The sequence below is a fragment of the Amblyraja radiata genome, chromosome 18, assembly GCF_010909765.2.
Source record: "Amblyraja radiata isolate CabotCenter1 chromosome 18, sAmbRad1.1.pri, whole genome shotgun sequence".
NCBI lineage: Eukaryota > Metazoa > Chordata > Chondrichthyes > Rajiformes > Rajidae > Amblyraja > Amblyraja radiata.
The window spans coordinates 6,478,250-6,496,142 of NC_045973.1; the positions used below are offsets into that span (position 1 = coordinate 6,478,250).

Consider the following 17,893-nt stretch of genomic DNA (forward strand, 5'->3'; position numbering starts at 1 on the left):
TTTTATAGTTAGTAATACTTACAAATGTAATATCTTCAGACAAATGGTACATTAATTCAGCAGTCCAGCTAAGAATACTGATCGCTGCACATCTGCAGTGCATTAGTGCAAATTTCCCGCAAAAAAGCAGATTAATTTCAGAGAGTGGCTGTTTTAAGACTTTTCTTGGAAATATGCAATGCACAAATTTGCGCACAGCCTGGGATTCTTTAACAAAGCTTTGTGACAGATCTAACATGACTTATTACGAAGAGCTCTTTAATTAAATCCAGCTGCTGGAAACGAGAAGAGGCAGAGAGAGAAACCAGACCTTATTCTTTAAAAAAAGGCAACTTACCTTGCAACCACATCACACAAACCTTCGATAGTTCTGTCACCACATTGAGTAGAATTGGATTTTTCTCATGGTTAATTAACAAGAATTTAAAAAAAAAAACTATCTGCAAAAACCCTTGATAACGTATTATTATAATTATTAAAATCTGTCTGACTCATTTATTTGTTTTCAAAACAAATAATTTTGCCACTTAGTGCTACAATTTGTTTGGGAATTATACCACTTATTTGTAATGTTTAAGATTTCGTTTAGGAATTATGCCACTTATTTATACAGTTTGAAGTCTTGAAAAGAAATATATTTGCATTAAACTGATAAGGGGTGGAGTTTAGCCTTGGACAGTAAGGCAGCATCATGTTATTATGGGTCGATAACATTCAGAAATGTAGGGTTGAAAACTTCTTTCAAACCTGGGCTGAAAAAGTAATTTCTCTTTTAAGTTATGTAACTTCAGAAGTGCGGTGGAATGGGATTGATTCTGATGTTATGCAGTGGAGCTTTCCCTTCCCTCCAACTTATCCTCTCTCTGGCAATACGTCAAACATCCTCCTAACCACATGAAGCCAGCCATCTGATCCTAGTTTACAAATCACACCTCAAGGAGGACTGGTGCACGGCAGGAAGACTGGCTTCGTCTTGTTTACTCCGAGCTGTGCCTCTGCTGCCCGCCCGCTGCAGATGTTCCACTTACTTTCTCCCATTCTCCAACATGCCAGCTGTACAGCACACACAATCCACGCTGACAGTGCTGAGCCGAGGCAGGTTTGGCCGACGGGCTGCACTGGGAATCTTCAATGCTTTGGTTCAAGATCTGGCAGCCGACATCTCGATGCTGAAATCCACTTCCACACGATGCCGAACACTGCAAGATTTGCAAAGGTAAGGAGGTGCTTGAAACCTATTGTGTGCTTTAATCCACACTTTCTTTGATGAATGTGGTGCTCTGATTATGCACATTTTGGAAGCTAAAATCTTTATTAATAATTCTTGCTGGCAAACATTTGAACAACTAATAAGTATACTCATTACTGCCGAACAAAACTGCTGCACACTCGTTATCTAACATTACAGTCTAGAAACATAACTCAACTGAGAACATTCAAGCATTATTTGGAAATGTAACTGATGTGAGAAGCTGGAGCATAACTCAGCTATAAATAATTAAATGTTATCTCGCAAGGAATTCCTAAATAATCAACCATTGTTCACCACTTTCGCACGCATACTTCATACAACATTATCATTTTGCTTTTATTATTTAAAAGCTATAACTTAAGAGGTTTGTCGCATTCCAAAACGTTAGGGTTTTGCACAATGAAGAGAGCACAGTTTGTTTAAATCAACCAAGTAAACTCTGTGACATTTATCCACGCACTTCAAAGCGAATTAAACTAACTAAGCATAGAATAACTTGCATCAATAGTTTAAGAACACTTACTTAAATAACATCAGCAGCTTGCAATCACTGCTGAAATTTATAGCTGTCGGGAATCTGGGAAGTTTGCCCGTTGAATGGGGGAAGGGTAGCTCACACATGGCCTTTTATCCTGGGCGGTTAAAATATCTCTTAAAGTAAAAATCTTTCAAGGGTCAGAAACATATTTAGCTTTTTTGAACAATGGAAACGATCGCAGGTTAGTCCTAAATATACAGGTGGGAGACATCTACAAGCCCTCCAACTTGCTTGAAGCCAATGAGATGCAATGAGATGTTGTGTTTAAGAAGGAACTGCAGATGCTGGAAAATCGAAGGCAATGAGATTTCATTAACGTTTTTAAAGATAGCTCGATTTTAATCATCCATTTGTTTTAATGGTGACTTTCCTTTAAACTATACGGTCAGCGAGTCTGAAAATGAGGCTCGTTTTTTAACGAGAGTCCGAGTAATATGGGTTTTATTTTAGGAAGGTTAAAATAATACGTTTAAAAAAGTCTGTCCTGATTTGATCAAAACCAGGTTTGAAACAGTCCGTCTGATGTAAAGTAGGATTAGATATTTAACTATTCACAAAACAACCTGTACCAATTTATTTTTCCACAGTCCACTGCAATTTGAAATCTGCTCATAAAACCAAGCAATGTGCAACTCTGCAGTAGGCTGTTCCAAAAAATATGTTTTCAATTTTATGGTATAATTCAACTGTATGGAGATTGTACGTTCTCCCTATGACCTCGTGGGTTTTCTCCAGTTGCCCTGGTTTCAGTTCAGTTCAGTTCAGTCACGTGTACCGAGGTACAGTGAAAAGCTTTTGTCGCGTGCTATCCAGTCAGCAGAAAGACAATACATGATTACAATTGAGTCATTTACAGTGTACAGATACATGATAAGGGAATAGCGTTTAGTGCAAGGTGAAGCCAGCAAAGTCTGGTCAAGGATAGGTCAATGGTCACCAAATAGGTTGATAGTTCTGCACTGCCCTCTGGTTGTGGCTTCCTCCCACACTCCAAAGGCGTAAAGGTTTGTAGGTTTATTGGCTTCTGTAAAAAAGAATTTTCATTCATGCACTACCAATGGGTAACGCCACCCATTTGGGGGCAGGCTGCTGACATGGATAGAAAATTGGTTGGCAGACAGGAAACAAAGAATAGGGATTAACGGGTTCCTTTCAGAAAGGCAGGCAGTGACTAGTGGGGTACCGCAAGGCTCGGTGCTGGGACCGCAGCTATTTACAATATACATCAATGATTTGGATGAAGGGATTCAAAGAAACATTAGCAAATTTGCAGATGACACAAAGCTGGGTGGCAGTGTGAACAGTGAGGAGGATGCTATGAGAATGCAGGGTGACTTGGACAGGTTGGGGGAGTGGGCAGAAGCATGGCAGATGAAGTTTAATGTGGATAAATGTGAGGTTATCCACTTTGGTATCAAAAACAGGAAGGCAGATTACTATCTAAATGGCATCAAGTTGGGAAAAGGGGAAGTATAACAGGATCTGGGGGTCCTTGTTCATCAGTCTATGAAAGTAAGCATGCAGGTACAGCAGGCAGTGAAGAAAGCGAATGGCATGTTGGCCTTTATAACAAAAGGAGTCGAGTATAGGAGCAACGAGGTCCTTCTGCAGTTGTACAGGGCCCAAGTGAGACCACACCTGGAGTATTGTGTGCAGTTTTGGTCCCCTAATTTGAGGAAGGACATTCTTGCTATTGAGGGAGTGCAGCGTAGGTTTGCAAGGTTAATTCCCGGGATGGTGGGACTGTCATAGGCTGAGAGAATGGAGCAGCTGGGCTTGTATACTCTGGAGTTTAGAAGGATGAGAGGATATCTTATTGAAACATATAAGATTGTTAAGGGTTTGGACACACTAGGGGCAGGAAACATGTTCCCGATGTTGGGGGAGTCCAGAACCTGGAGCCATAGTTTAAGAATAAGGAGTAAGCCATTTAGAACAGAGACGAGGAAACACTTTTTCTCACAGAGAGTGGTGAGTCTGTGGAATTCTCTGCCTCAGAGGGTGGTGGAGGCCGGTTCTCTGGATGCTTTCAAGAGAGAGATAGATAGGGCTCTTAAAGATGGCGGAGTCAGGGGATATGGGGAGAAGGCAGGAACGGGGTACTGATTGGGGATGATCAGCCATGATCACATTGAAGGGCGGTGCTGGCTCGAAGGGCCGAATGGCCTACCCCTGCACCTATTGTCTAATGTCCTTTTCCCCAGAGACGCTGCCTGTCCCGCTGAGTTACTCCAGCACTTTGTGTCTATCTTCGGTATAAACCAGCATCTGCAGTTCCTTTCTAAACTAAACTAAAAGTAGCTCATGAACAGATTCAGCCACCCCTCAAATGTACTAGACAATAGGTGCAGGAGTAGGCCATTTGGTCCTTCAAGCCAGCAGTGCCATTCAACATGATCATGGCTGATCATCCACAATCAGTACCCCGTTCCTGCCTAGAAACTATGAATTGACTGTTAACCATTTGGTTTCAATATGGATAATCAGTTTAGTTTAGAGATCCAACGCGGAAACAGGCCCTTCGGCCCACCGGGTCCCCGCACATTAACACCATCCTACACCCACTAGGGACAATTTTTACATTTACCAAGCCAATTAATCTACAAACCTGTACGTGTGGAAGAAAACCGAAGATCTCGGAGAAAACCTACGCAGATCACAGGGAGAGCGTACAAACTACATACAGACAGCACCCGTAGTCGGGATCGAACTCGGGTCTCTGGTGCTGTAAGATCAATAGATCATAAGTGACAGGAGTAGAATTAGGCCATTCGGCCCATCAAGTCTACTCCACCATTCAATCATGGCTGATCTATCTCTCCCTCCTAACCCCATCCACGGGGTGGGAGATTGCAACCCTCACGTGGTCCGCCCTGTTTCAACGAATGCAATCAACCCGGTGTGCACAATCAAATAAGATCAAATAGAACAAGTTGGCCGACAACTTTGTGCTGTACACGCCACACACAAGAAGAAGAGACCCCATTCTCCTGCCTTCTCCCCATAACCTCTGACACCCGTACTAATCAAGGCAGCAGCTCTACTACCTGTGCGCCACCGAGCCGCCCATTTCTCGAACTTGTAGTAAGGGTACTTTACCTGCGTCCATTCTCCTGTTTTCCATTTGGGACACCTGCCCCCTCGACATCGCTTCAGTGATTTTGGTTTCTCCAGATGTTGACAATTCTCTTCCTCCACTTCCTTTCGCTCTTTATTCATGCAGTAAACGGTGCGGTATTTACTTCCCTTCCCGCAGGACATGGAGCACTGGAAATGAAGCAATTATTACATTACTTTTACTTGTTTAGTATTCTCTGCGGCCTTCAGAAAACATTTCCCTTTCCTCTGGCCTCAAGTGCGGCGAAACTCGGCAGAATTGCCGAATCCACATTCATTCATTTCATTCGCCATCAGCGTCGAAAACATTAGCGACGCAGTGGTGCCGGTTTCCGACAGGAACGGTGACGGACGCACCACACGTCTCTGTCCTCCAGTTCCTGCGTACTTCCACCACTGGAAGTATAGGATTTTGGTGTGTGTGTGTGCTTTATCATCGTTCCTTACAACGCTCTGTACGACAGTGATCGCAACTTCTACTGAAGTGTGGATGGCCGTTGGCTCACTAGAAGCTCATCCGCCCTTTGACAGGTCTTGTTTTTGGTCCTGCTGGGGGTCCACAGCCCCCTCCTCACCTGGCAAACCAGGTGGGGGAGACGGTATATAATGCATGTAGAATCTCCAGAATAAAAATAAATTTAAAGAAAGTTTTGAGATAAGTTTATGGTGGTGTTTAATATGGAGGTACAGTGTAAAGCTTTTTGATGCGTGCTAACCAGTCAGCTGAGAGACAATACATGATTACCATCGAGCCATCCACAGTGTACAGATACATGATAAGGGAATAACATGAAGTAGACAGTAAAGGGCCTGTCCCACTTACGTGTCCTTGGCATGCAAATGCAAATTACGCGACCTCGTGGTCGCGTTGAGCCTCGATGGTCCCGCGAAGGTCGCGCGCGCCTTCATTCGACTGCACAGCCGTCTGGAGCGCGTGACGTCATTTGAAGATGGACACAAAATGCCGGAGTAACTCAGCGGGACTGGCAGCATCTCCGGAGAGAAGGAATGGGTGGTGTTTCATGTCGAGACTCTTCTTCAGTCTGAAAGAAGGGTCTTGACCCGAAACATCACCCATTGCTTCTCTCCAGAGATGCTGCCAGTCCCGCTGAGTTACTCCAGCATTTTGTGTCTATCTTCAATTTTCTTGGCCCTGCTCTGTGGTAGAATCGAGGGCGGATCCGGACCGCAACGACCGTTAGTCCCAGGCCGAGTTCGGCGATCGTTTGCTGCTGTTGAAGGTGATACGTTGCGTCATGCCAGGGTCTTGGGCCTGTCCCAATTTGGCCGTCAGTTGCGCGATAGGCCGTTGGCACGCGAAGATTTCGTTCGCTACAAATATTTCGGAGCGCTGCGTGATGTCGCGCACAACTACATACCCCTCCGCACTTCTCAGTGGGACCGGCCTTGCGCGGCCACACGATGCCCGTGCGCCTCACGCGACCACGAGATCGCGTGATTTGCGTGCCAAGGACACGTAAGTGGGACAGGCCCTTAAGACTGAAACATTTCAACTATTCAGATCGGTGTAGAGGAAGAAATTACATTTTTAAAAAGTGGACATTTAAAAAATCCCATTGTACTGTTACCACATGTTGACTGAACAATGAAGAATCTAAACCCTTCTTGAGTCAGTGCAGACATCAGACTAACCCCTCATTGATTTCAGTTTAGGCATTACTGAAAGATCAAACAGGGCATGAAATGGTGACAAATATTTAACATGACAAGTGCACACAGAACAAGGCTTCACACAGTAGGATAACCAAACCTATAGATTTTACATTCTGAACGGCAGTGGAGGTCGTAAGTCTATTAGATGCCCAGCTGGAGAAAGTTTCCAAACTTACAGGAGTCCTGTCTCAAACTCTGAACGCTGCGGGAGCTAAACGTCTGAATGGTTGGCGATCAGTGCAGCATCACGACGGCAGGCTGTGCCGTGGCATTGGTTGTACATGGATTTTCACAAACTCCACACAGTCGGACATTCCACGCTTTGTCTGAGCAGTTGCTTCAGGTTTATTATCGTCACATGTTCTGAGGTACAGTGACAAGCTTTGTTCAGCGTGCTGCCCAAACAGCTCAGATGCACTGTACACAGATGCACTGTACATATATCATAGACAGACACAAAATGCTGGAGTAACTCAGCGGGTCAGGCAGCATCTCTGGAGAAACAGAGTAGGTGACGTTTTGGGGCGAGACCCTCCTTAAGAAGTCATGACCCGAAACGTCACTTATTCCTTCTCTCCAGAGAGGCTGCCTGATCCGCTGAGTTCCTCCAGCTTTTTGTCTCTAACCAGCATCTGAAGTTCCTTCCTAACACAGATATACCATACACAGGTGAGGTGGGAAAGATTTGGGGTAACTTTTAATACACAAAAGGTGGTGAGTGTATGGAACGAGCTGCTGGAGGAAGTAGTTGAGGCAGGGACTATCGCAATGTTTAAGAAATATTTGGACAGGTACATGGATAGGGCAGGTCTAGAAGGATTTGGGCCAAACGCGGGCAGGTGGGACTAATGTAGATGGGATATGTTGGTCGGTGTGGGCAAGTTGGGCCAAAGGACCTGTTTCTACATGGTATGAATCTATATAATCAGTTCTAACTGAGGTACAATATACTGTATAGAGCAAATGAGAAGATACAAAGATACTGAGAATATAGTTCTCAGCATTGTAGAGCATCAGTTCCTAGACTAAGTCTAAGACTAAAAGGGAGGTCATTTAAGACTGTGAGAAATAACTTTTTCACCCAGAGAGTTGTGAATTTGTGGAATTCCCTGCCACAAAGGGCAGTTAAGGCCAAATCACTGGATGGATTTAAGAGAGAGTTAGATAGAGCTCTAGGGGCTGGTGGAATCAAGGGATACGGGGAGAAGGCAGGCACGGGTTATTGATTTGGGACGATCAGCCATGATCACAATGAATGGCGGTGCTGGCTCGAAGGGCTGAATGGCCTCCTCCTGCACCTATTTTCTATGTTTCCAATGTCCTCAGTGGGCAGGAGGTGAATCAGACAATACCCCTAACTGAGGGAGGAACAGTTCAGATGCCAGACGGGAAAAAGATTTTCCTAAAAAGGAAGGAGAATTGAAGGACAAGTTAATTTAAATGACTGCTCTGAGTCTCAAGGAACCCGAGCAGTCCCAGACTCCCCGAGACCAAGATCTCCAGGAGACCGGACGTGTCTGCATTTGTTGGAGTTCCAAAGATGATGCTACGTTGTCCTATTTACAGTTTATTATAGTTTAGTTTATAGTCGCGTGTACCGAGGTACAGTGTGAAGCCTTTGTTGTGTGTTATCCAGTCAGCGTAAAGACAATACATAATTACAATCGAGCCATTCACAGTGTATGGATACATGATAAAGGAATAACGTTTAGTGCAAGGTTAAGTCAGCAATGTCCGATCGAGGATAGTCCGAGGGTCACCAATGAGGTAGAAGGTAGCTTAGGACCGCTCTCTGGTTGTGGTAGGATGATTCAGTTGCCTGATAACAGCCGGGAAGAAACCGCCCCCGATTACTGAACTGTCCAGAGATGCTGCCTGTCCCGCTGAGTTACTCCAACTTTTTGTGTTTATCTTACGTATTATAATAAATAATAATAATAATAAATTTTATTTGTTGGGCGCCTTTCAGAAATCTCAAGGACACCTTACATAGATTAACAGGAATATAAACATGTAATCAGAGTAAAATAAATAATAAAGACATCACAGAGACACAAACTAAAAACAGAATTCAGTCCAAAAACAGAAAATCAAAAACACAATGTGAAGAGAGAGCAGCGGCAGCCAAAGCGCGCCAGCGTCCACTCTCCCTCCACGGCAGCCATCTTGGACAAAGACTAACAGGATTACATTACAGACAAACAAAAAAAAAAATCAAAAAATCATCCCCCCACAGTGGATACCACTGTGGGGGAAGGCACAATGTCCAGTCACCACCCCAAGTTCACCCCAAAGTCAGGCCAATTGAGGCCACCGCAATTGCCTCTACGGAGGCCCGATGTTCCTGGCCGTTCTCACCGGGTGATCTTGCCCCGGCGTCGGGAGAGTCCTCTCAGCGGCTGGGCCACCTGGAACGGCTGCTTTCTAGTTGGAGACCGCGGCTTCCGAAGCCGACAAGGCCGCGCCGGTTGGGAGCTCCCAGGCTCCCGATGATGAAGTCGCGCCGCCCGCTCCGCTCCACAGACCCGCAGCCCGGAGGTGTCGAACACGGCGGTCTAAGCTCACCGGAGCTCCAGCGCGTCGATCCAGCGCGGCGACCCAGGCAAGGCATCGCCCGCTCCTCTCCACGAAAGCGCTCCAGCGCTGTGCCGCCACCGATGCCGAGGTGCTGGGCGGTCCCCGCCAGGAAACGGCGCTCCAAGCCCGCTGGTAGGCCACGAGGACGGGTCGACGGGCAGCCCGGAGAAAAAGCTGCCTCACCGACCAGGTAGGGACCTAGAAGTAGAATTGACACCTACCCCCCCCCCCCCATTAAAAAGTCCATATCCCCTACGAACGAAAAACAGGACTCACTAAAAACTATAAAAAAAGCAAATTAAAACGGACGTCTGCTGGCTAGCAGCCGTTCCTCAAGATGGCTCCTCCTCCGAGGAGTGGTGTTCTGCAAACCCTCATCAACATGATGCAAGACCAAGAAGATACAGATCCATTCATAAGGAGCAAAGGAGGTAAAATGATCTATCCTGTGAGCTTTTGAATTTTAATGCACTCAAATGGTATAAGTGTAATCATAATTGTTGCTTTCTCCAAATGCATTTATTAAATTGGGCAGCAAATCTCTTTCTCTACTGATTATATTACTTTTTCACACGGCTTTAAACAATACTCATTAAACAATACACTGAGTAAGTTATAAACACATAATTCAGAGGCACAAGGAAAATTTTAAATTCTGCAACCTGATCCTGATGCAGGGTTTTGACCCAAAATGTCAACAACTCATCCCAAAAACGATAATTGGTTTGTTTTGGAAGAGGAACTAGTGCTATAAAGTTCCAACATAAACATAATCATATTCAGTTCCTTAATAATCTGTTAATGCTTGCCAGTTTGCATTTATTTGCAGTCAAAAGATTGTTAAGGGTTTGGACACGCTGGAGGCAGGAAACATGCTCCCGATGTTGGGGGAGTCCAGAACCAGGGGCCACAGTTTAAGAATAAGGAGTAAACCATTTAGAACTGAGACGAGGAAACACTTTTTCTCACAGAGAGTGGTGAGTCTGTGGAATTCACTGCCTCAGAGGGCGGTGGAGGCAGGTTCTCTGGATGCTTTTAAGAGAGAGCTAGATAGGGCTCTTAAAAAATAGCGGAGTCAGGGGATATGGGGAGAAGGCAGGAACGGGGTACTGATTGGGGATGATCAGCCATGATCACATTGAATGGCGGTGCTGACTCGAAGGGCCTAATGGCCTACTCCTGCACCTATTGTCTATTGTCTATAAAAGGCTTGTTCACTATTGTAGTAACTAAACATATAGTCCATTTTGGATCCAGTACTGAGATATTTTTTTTCCCCTGTCCTACCGATGAACGAAGCCATAGCTGTCAACTCTTGACGGAAATCATATTTCCATATTTAAACCATCTTTCATGAATAAGCATGAATGAGAAAATATTGGCTGAGAGGAAAAGCAGCTTTATTTATTTGAAAGACAGCTTGAATAAAATGACTCTGAGAACCTTCGTTCAATTCTTCCTGATATGAATCTTGCCTTTTTTGTTAAAGAAATATTTTTGCCAAGGTTAACGTTGTAGTCGGAAGTGATCATATCGACTGCAAACTCTTTACTTTTGACAATGATGTTCAAAATATTTACATATCAGAGCATGACAAATCTGCAGGAAATGATCTTTAAAACAGTATGGTTATCAGATGACGAGCTTGATCCTGGGCTATTAGTGAAAACACAGAACGAAAGGGTTGCACGTTAACCTGGCTTTACTTCAATTACTTCACAAAAACTATCAAGATAACTTTGATCAAAATACATCCGAGGGTACCAATGGGAAGAAACATATTATTTCACGATTTCTTTAAATTTAGTTGAGTTCAGTTTAGTTTCATTGAGAGATATAGCTTGTAAACAGGCCCTTCGGCCCATCTGATCCATGCTGCACCAGGAGATATCTGTTCAAAATGTCATCATCATCATCGGCGGTCACTCGGAACGAGTACGACTGTCCTCTCCTTGGAGGATGCCTGTGTGTGACTTTGTTTAACGTGGGGAGACTGGTGCACAGACAGCCACCCCATGGTCCTTGACAGATCTGGGTCAGGATCCAGTGGCATGGAGTCCAAGACGACCGGAGACCCTTTTCTGCTGCAGCCTTCATCCGCCTTCCCAGCCGTTGTGATGCTCCACTAAGGTCAGCCATCGTCCTCTGCCTGTTTCACCGTTGAGGTCTTGGTTGGATTGGCTCTTTGTCAGAGACCTCCCCCTCAACCTTACCGCCATGGGTGGCCCTACCAGGAGCGTAGCTCCAGACGGCATCGCTCTCAGGATCACACAAGCTTCTCCACCACCACAAGGTGACAATGTGAAGCCATTCTGAGATACTTAACATCCAGGCTCTTTTCCAGGGTGTTATCCCACACTCCCTACACTCAAGGGACAATTTACGGGGGGGGGGGGGGGGGGGGGCAATTAACCTACAAACCTGCACGTCCTTGGGATGTGGGAGGAAGCCAGAGCACCCGGAGAGGTCACTGGGCGAACCTGCAAACTCCACACAGACAACAGCCAAGGTAAGGATCGAACCAGAGTCTCTGTGTGCTGTGAGGCAGCAGCTCCACCCGCTGCACCACTGCGTCACCCTCTTATTTTACACACAGGGGGTTTATGTTTCAATCCCACCAAAAATGACAGATTAACAATATTGATTGCCACGTCCTTACGATCTTTTGATATTACAGATAATTACAAGCAGAGAGTGTGTAGATACAGATTTAATTAGAATTAGTGTGTAGGAAGGAACTGCAAATGCTGCTTTATACTGAAGATAGACATAAAGTGCTGGAGTAACTCAGCGGGTCAGGCAGCATCTCTGGAGAAATAGGATGTGTGACTATTGGGGGCCGGGTCTGAAGAAGGTGTCGATTAGTGTGTCGATATTCTATATATGTCACCACACAGATTGCTGTGCGTTCCTTATGTCACTCATACTACTGGTCCACCTACAGGCTTATTAGTGAGCTCTCTCTCTCTCTCTATCTCTCTCTCCAGTTAGACCAGACGAATATATGGAGATGAAAGCACCTTGTGTTTCCTCCGCAGAGTTGCTAACAAAAGACTATGGATTCTAATCACTATGTGTGAGTCTGATCATTTGCAACAGAAGAGTCCCGACCTGAAACGCCACCAGGGATGCTGCCTGACCCGCTGAGTTATCTCCCGCACTTTGCGTCTATCTTCAATTGGAATTAAACGTGATATCGCCGCTGTTCTCCCAGTGGAGGAACGAACGTCAGCTTTTATAAACTTTCTGGCAATTACTAGAAACAAAATCTGGGAAGACGGAAAGTAATTTTACACTTGAAGGGGAGCCAGGCCAGTGAACTTTGGGCAGCAGGCAAGGGTTTCAAGGTAATTACCACACATGATGGCTGGCAGCTTTAAGTGCCGCCTGACAGATTTGTATCTCTCCATTAATGTTGGCTCAGATGAATGTAAAATTGTTCGAAGGCTGACAATTATCTTTCGTCAATGGGGCTGGCTGAAAAATCTGGCCACACACAGAATTCCGCTGATCAGTCTTCCTCTCCACCCACAGACCTGGAATGACCGCAGGGAAAGTTATGGATGAAAGCCTCGTTGACTGGAGTTGCTGTGCGCTATCTGCTTAACCTCCGAATAACCTTCAACACAGATAGCCACATCTCTGTTCAAGAAGGAACTGCAGATGCTGGAAATTGAAGGTAGACAAAAGTGCTGGAGAAACTCAGCGGTTGCGGCAGCATCTACGGAGCGAAGGAAATAGGCAACGTTTCGGGCCGAAACCCTTCTTCAGACTGATGTAGGGTGGGGGTGCAGAAAAAGAAAGGAAGAGGAGGAGCCAGAGGGCTGAGGGAGAGCTGAGAAGGGGAGGAGACAGCAAGGGCTACCGGAAATTGGAGAAGTCAATGTTCAAGCCGCTGGGGTGCAGACTGCTGGGGTGCAGATATCTCTTTCCTGTGCCTCTCTCCTCTGCCGACCAGTTCCGTGGGTCTTCGTGGGCTTGGTTTCACAATTCACCGGCCGATCTTCTCTCCCCGCAGTTTCCCTTCCCATTCCACCACGGGACTTTTCCAAGCACTCTTTCTTTGGACTTTAGAGATACAGTGTGGAAACAGGACCTTCAGCCCATCGAGTCTGTGCCTTTAGCAGCAACGCACAAACTCCACACAGACGCGCCTGTGGTCAGGATCGAACCCTGGTCTCTGGCGCTGTAAGGTAGCAGCACTACCAGCTGTGCCACTAGGCCGCCCTTATCTTTCAATATCTTACAATCGGTATTCTCATACAGTGTGGAAACAGGCCCTTCGGCCCAACTTGCCCACACCGGCCAACATGTCCCAGCTACACTAGTCCCACCTCCCTGCGCTTGGTCCATATCCCTCCAAACCTGTCCTATCCATGTACCTGTCTAACTGCTTCTTAAATGTTGGGATAGTCCCAGCCTCAACTACCTCCTCTGGCAGCTCGTTCCATACACCCACCACCCTTTGTGTGAAAAAGTTACACCTCAGATTCCTATTAAAGCTTTTCCCCTTTCACCTTGAACCCATGTCCTCTGGTCCTCGATTCCCTTACACTGGGCGAGAGACTCTGTGCATCTACCCGATCTATTCCTCTCATGATTTTACACACAATTCTATTCTATATTCTATCCTATTTAATTTTCTTTATTCAAGAATAAAAGGTAGATTAGTATCTTTTCCCTATTCTCAGAATTAACATATTATTAGTTCTGGCAACTTTTTTTAAATGAATTTTGCAACATTCTTTAATAATCTTCTCTGAATGGAATACACATTTTCCTTTTGTGATATACCCGTAGTCTGAATTAAATTTAAAAAAAAAGTGTTTTGTTTTCAATGAGACATTTTTGAAACAGCTTTGGAAAAAAAATGGTCAGCACTTCTGATGTATCACAATTAGGATAAAGCACGAACTCTCTAACCAGAGAACATTTCGAGATGAGCAGAGGGAATAAGGGAGTGCCTCGAGGTTTCATTACGGTAGTTCAACAGGATGCTCTGATTCAAGCTCCTGATAAATGTTGTGTAATTAGCAGTGGACGTTCGGAGTCTCTATTTCCAATGGAAAGTTTCATGAGACTGCAGAGTCGCACTTTGTCCCCATCCCGATTACAGCAGCATTTGCCAGTTGTGAAAATTCATTCCATCCCTGTCAACGGAACCCAATTTCGGAAGCGCAATATTCCACGTGCTGCAGTGTTGCCAAGAATCAAGATTCATCAAGGATGTAGCAAGAGCGGCACGATGGCGCAGCGGTAGGGTTGCTGCCTCACAGCGCCAGAGACCCGGGTTCGATCCTGACTACGGGTGCAGTCTGTACGGAGTTTGCACATTCTCCCTGTGACCACAAATTTCACTGTACCAATTGCTGCATGTGACAATAAATGTCTCTTGTCTTGACCTGTGTAGGTTTTCTCCGAGAGCTCCCACACTCCAAACACGTGCAGGTTTGTAGGTTAATTGGCTTCGTTAATATAGTAACATTTCCCCAGTGTGTGTTGGGTAGTGTTTATATGCGGGGATCGCTGGTCGGTGCGGACTCGGTGGGTCGAAGGGCCTGTTTCCACGCTGTATCTCTCAACTAAACTAAAGATTTGCAGGTTGATTAGCTTTGGTAAAAATTGTAAATTGACCCTAGTGTGTAGTATGTGCTAGAGTATCGGGACTGGTGGGTCGGCATGCACTCGGTGGGCTGAAGGGCCTGTTTCTGTGCTATATCTCTAAACTAAAACTTTAAAAAACTAAAAATGTCTACCCATAATTTCTTATAGAGTGACCGTGTAGAGGAACGTCATCACTTCACCACCAATTGCCACAGGTGGAACCTCTCTGCTATTTGAGCGTCTGCTATGTAAGGCCACACTGACTTTGGAATAGACAGTAGGCAGTCAGAAACTTTTGCCCAGCCAAATACAGGGCATAACTTTAAGGTGAGAGCAGCAAAGTTTAACGGAGGTGTGCATGTTAACCCTTTTTTTATATGGGCGGTGACGAGTGCCTGGGACCCACTGCCAGGGGTGGTGGTGGAAGCAGATACGATAGTGGTGTTTTAAGAGACTTTTAGACAGACACATGGTATGCAGGGAATGGAGGGATATGGATTATGAGCAGGTAGACAAGAGATGAAGGGTCTGACCCGAAACATCACCCACTCCTTATCTCCAGAGATGCTGCCTGTCCCGCTGAGTTACTCCAGCTATCTTATGGTCTTGGCATTAAGTTCAGCACAGACATTGTGGGCTGTTCTTGTGCTGTACTGTTCGTTGAACGTTTGCTGCACAGAAATGAGCTGATTACAATTTTCAATCAGTCCTGCCTTATCCTTCTCAATTTATTCATAGCAAAAGTCAAGGTGACTAGATTTGAACAGAACTTGAGGAGACTTTTCTAAGTAAAGTTTGTTGATCTGAAATGTTAACTCTGTAATCTTTCTCCACAGATACCACTGAATAAATCCAGCAACTGCCGTTTGCATTTCCAATTTACAGTAAGGCAGAATGCAAATAGATGTCAATCGGAAGAGACGACTGAAGTCTGAATGGGTGGCGTCTTCAGGCTGAGAGTCAGGGGAGGGGGAAACTAGAGGTATGAACAGGTTCAGATCAGAGCCGGCTCCGATGGCCAAGGAGACTCGCAGGATGACTAGGGTTGGGGAGGGACGGCGAGAGAGGGTTACACAAGTGGGCCGAAGGGCCTGTTTCCACGCTGTATCTCTAAACTAAAACCAATATAAACTAATGTATTAAAACTAATGTATGGGCAGCTTCCAACACAGCGGTGTGAATATTGATTTCTCTAATTTCAAGTAACCCTTGCATCCCATCTCTCTCTGTCCCTCCCCCAACCCAAGTCATCCCGCTAATTTCACTCTCGTTTCACAACCTCCTCTCTAAACTCCTCCTCTCTCCGGAGACAGTTTCACAACCTCCTCTCTAACTCCTCCTCTCTCCGGAGACAGTTTCACAACCTCCTCTCTAACTCCTCCTCTCTCCGCTAATTTCACTGTTCGCATCTCTTTGTTAACACCTACCCCGCAGCCAACAACGGACCATTGTGGGCTCCTTGGTGCCGGCTCTGATTTGTTCTGCCACTTTTTCATACCTCTAGTTCCCCCCCCGACTCTTCAATCTGAAGAAGGGTCTCGACCCGAAACGTAGCGTGTTCCATTTCTCCAGAGATGCTGCCTTGACCCGCTGAGTTACTCCAGAATTACCCGTCTATCTTTAATATAATAAATAGCTTGCTTCTCGATTGCCTTATCTACTCAAATTCATCTCCAGTCACCTTAAACAAATCTGTTGGGAACTTATTAAATGTCCAAACTCTATAAACGAACTGATAGCGGTATAAAGGGGAGGGTAGTGTCTTGTGTTCTGTGTCTTGTGTCTACTGTTTGTGGGTAAGTGTGTCTGTTTAGTGTTCAGCCATGAGTGAATGGCGGTGCGGGCTCGACGGACCTGGTGGTCTACTCTCGCACCTACTTTCTATGATTCTATGATTCTATGACTAGCGTCTATTAATTCATTTAAGATTTAACATTTCTAAATGAAATTGGCTTGTGGCAATTTATTATGTTTCATTTCTATGCATTATTGAAATGTGATGAGAGGATTTATTTTATGATAAATCTACTGATAAATAAGGTCATAAGTGATAGGAGTAGGCCATTCGGCCCATCAAGTCTACTCCGCCATTCAATCATGGCTGATCTATCTCTCCCTCCTAACCCCATTCTCCTACCTTCTCCCATAACCTCTGACACCAGTACTTATCAAGAATCTATCTATCTCTGCTTTAAAAATATCCACTGATGGCCTCCACAGCCCCCTGTGGCAAAGATTTCCACAGATTCACCACCCTCTGACTAAAGAAACTTCTCCTCATCTTCCTTCCTAAAAGAACGTCCTTTAATTCATGCCAACCCTCATTGTATTCATTGTACAGACTTTATTCAAGGATATATTTCTTAATGATCATACCTGCAATAGTGCTCCCAATGTTTTCCCCGACGCATTGGCTGCTAAGGGTTTGGACAGGCTAGAGGCAGGAAACATGATCCCGATGTTGGGGGAGTCCAGAACCAGGGGCCACAGTTTAACAATGAGGGGTAAGGCATTTAGAACGGAGACGAGGAAACACTTTTTGATACAGAGAGTTGTGAGTTTCACTGTACCTGACCTAAAAATGTACACCTCCAAGATGATCATGTACTAACATTGTTTATTTTTCTCCTTACTTCTAGTTTACAAAAGATCCAGAGTCCAAACAGGTTGCAGGAGGTGCCTCAAATATTGAACAGCTTGACACAAGGATGAGCGGAAAAGTTCAGAGAGATGTCACCAGACACACAGAGGGTGTGTGTGGCTGGGCTTTTAAGTTCACCCTGGTCACTTCACCATCCGGGATGAAGATTTCAGTCTTCAACTGAGCGAGATCATCCACTGAAAACTGGCAGTGATTCGTGCTATTGAGGGAGTACAGCGTAGGTTTACAAGGTTAATTCCCGGGATGTCTGGACTGTCATATGCTGAGAGAATGGAGCGGCAGGGCTTGTATACTATGGAGTTTAGAAGGATGAGGGGTGATCGTATTGAAACATATAAGATTATTAAGGGTTTGGACACGCTAGAGGCAGTGGAAGGCAAGTCAGTGGATATTTTTAAGGCAGAGATAGATAGATTCTTGATTAGTACAGGTGTCAGAGGTTATGGTGAGAAGGCAGGAGAATGGGGTT

The 17,893-nt window shown here is 45.2% G+C and overlaps 1 protein-coding gene and 1 long non-coding RNA gene across 5 annotated transcripts in view; one reads left to right on the plus strand and one right to left on the minus strand.

The window, feature by feature from the left end:
- adamts9 (ADAM metallopeptidase with thrombospondin type 1 motif 9) overlaps window positions 1-17,893 on the minus strand; it is a 177,026-nt gene that overhangs the window by 34,496 nt on the left and 124,637 nt on the right. For all 4 annotated transcript variants that reach the window (XR_004414604.1, XM_033036660.1, XM_033036659.1 and 1 more), the window contains exons 29-30: window positions 4,890-5,057; window positions 1,029-1,199 (exon numbers count right to left, since the gene is read on the minus strand). Coding sequence is in view for 3 of the 4 variants with exons in the window: in XM_033036660.1 (XP_032892551.1) it covers window positions 1,029-1,199; window positions 4,890-5,057 (339 nt within the window). In the remaining variant the exon portion in view is untranslated. The remainder of the gene's footprint in view (window positions 1-1,028; window positions 1,200-4,889; window positions 5,058-17,893) is intronic.
- Window positions 1,127-17,704, plus strand: LOC116983085. Its single transcript, XR_004414605.1, has 7 exons — window positions 1,127-1,216; window positions 9,516-9,589; window positions 12,146-12,234; window positions 12,693-12,837; window positions 14,931-15,089; window positions 15,599-15,744; window positions 17,402-17,704. It is a non-coding gene; the product is annotated as an uncharacterized LOC116983085 (long non-coding RNA).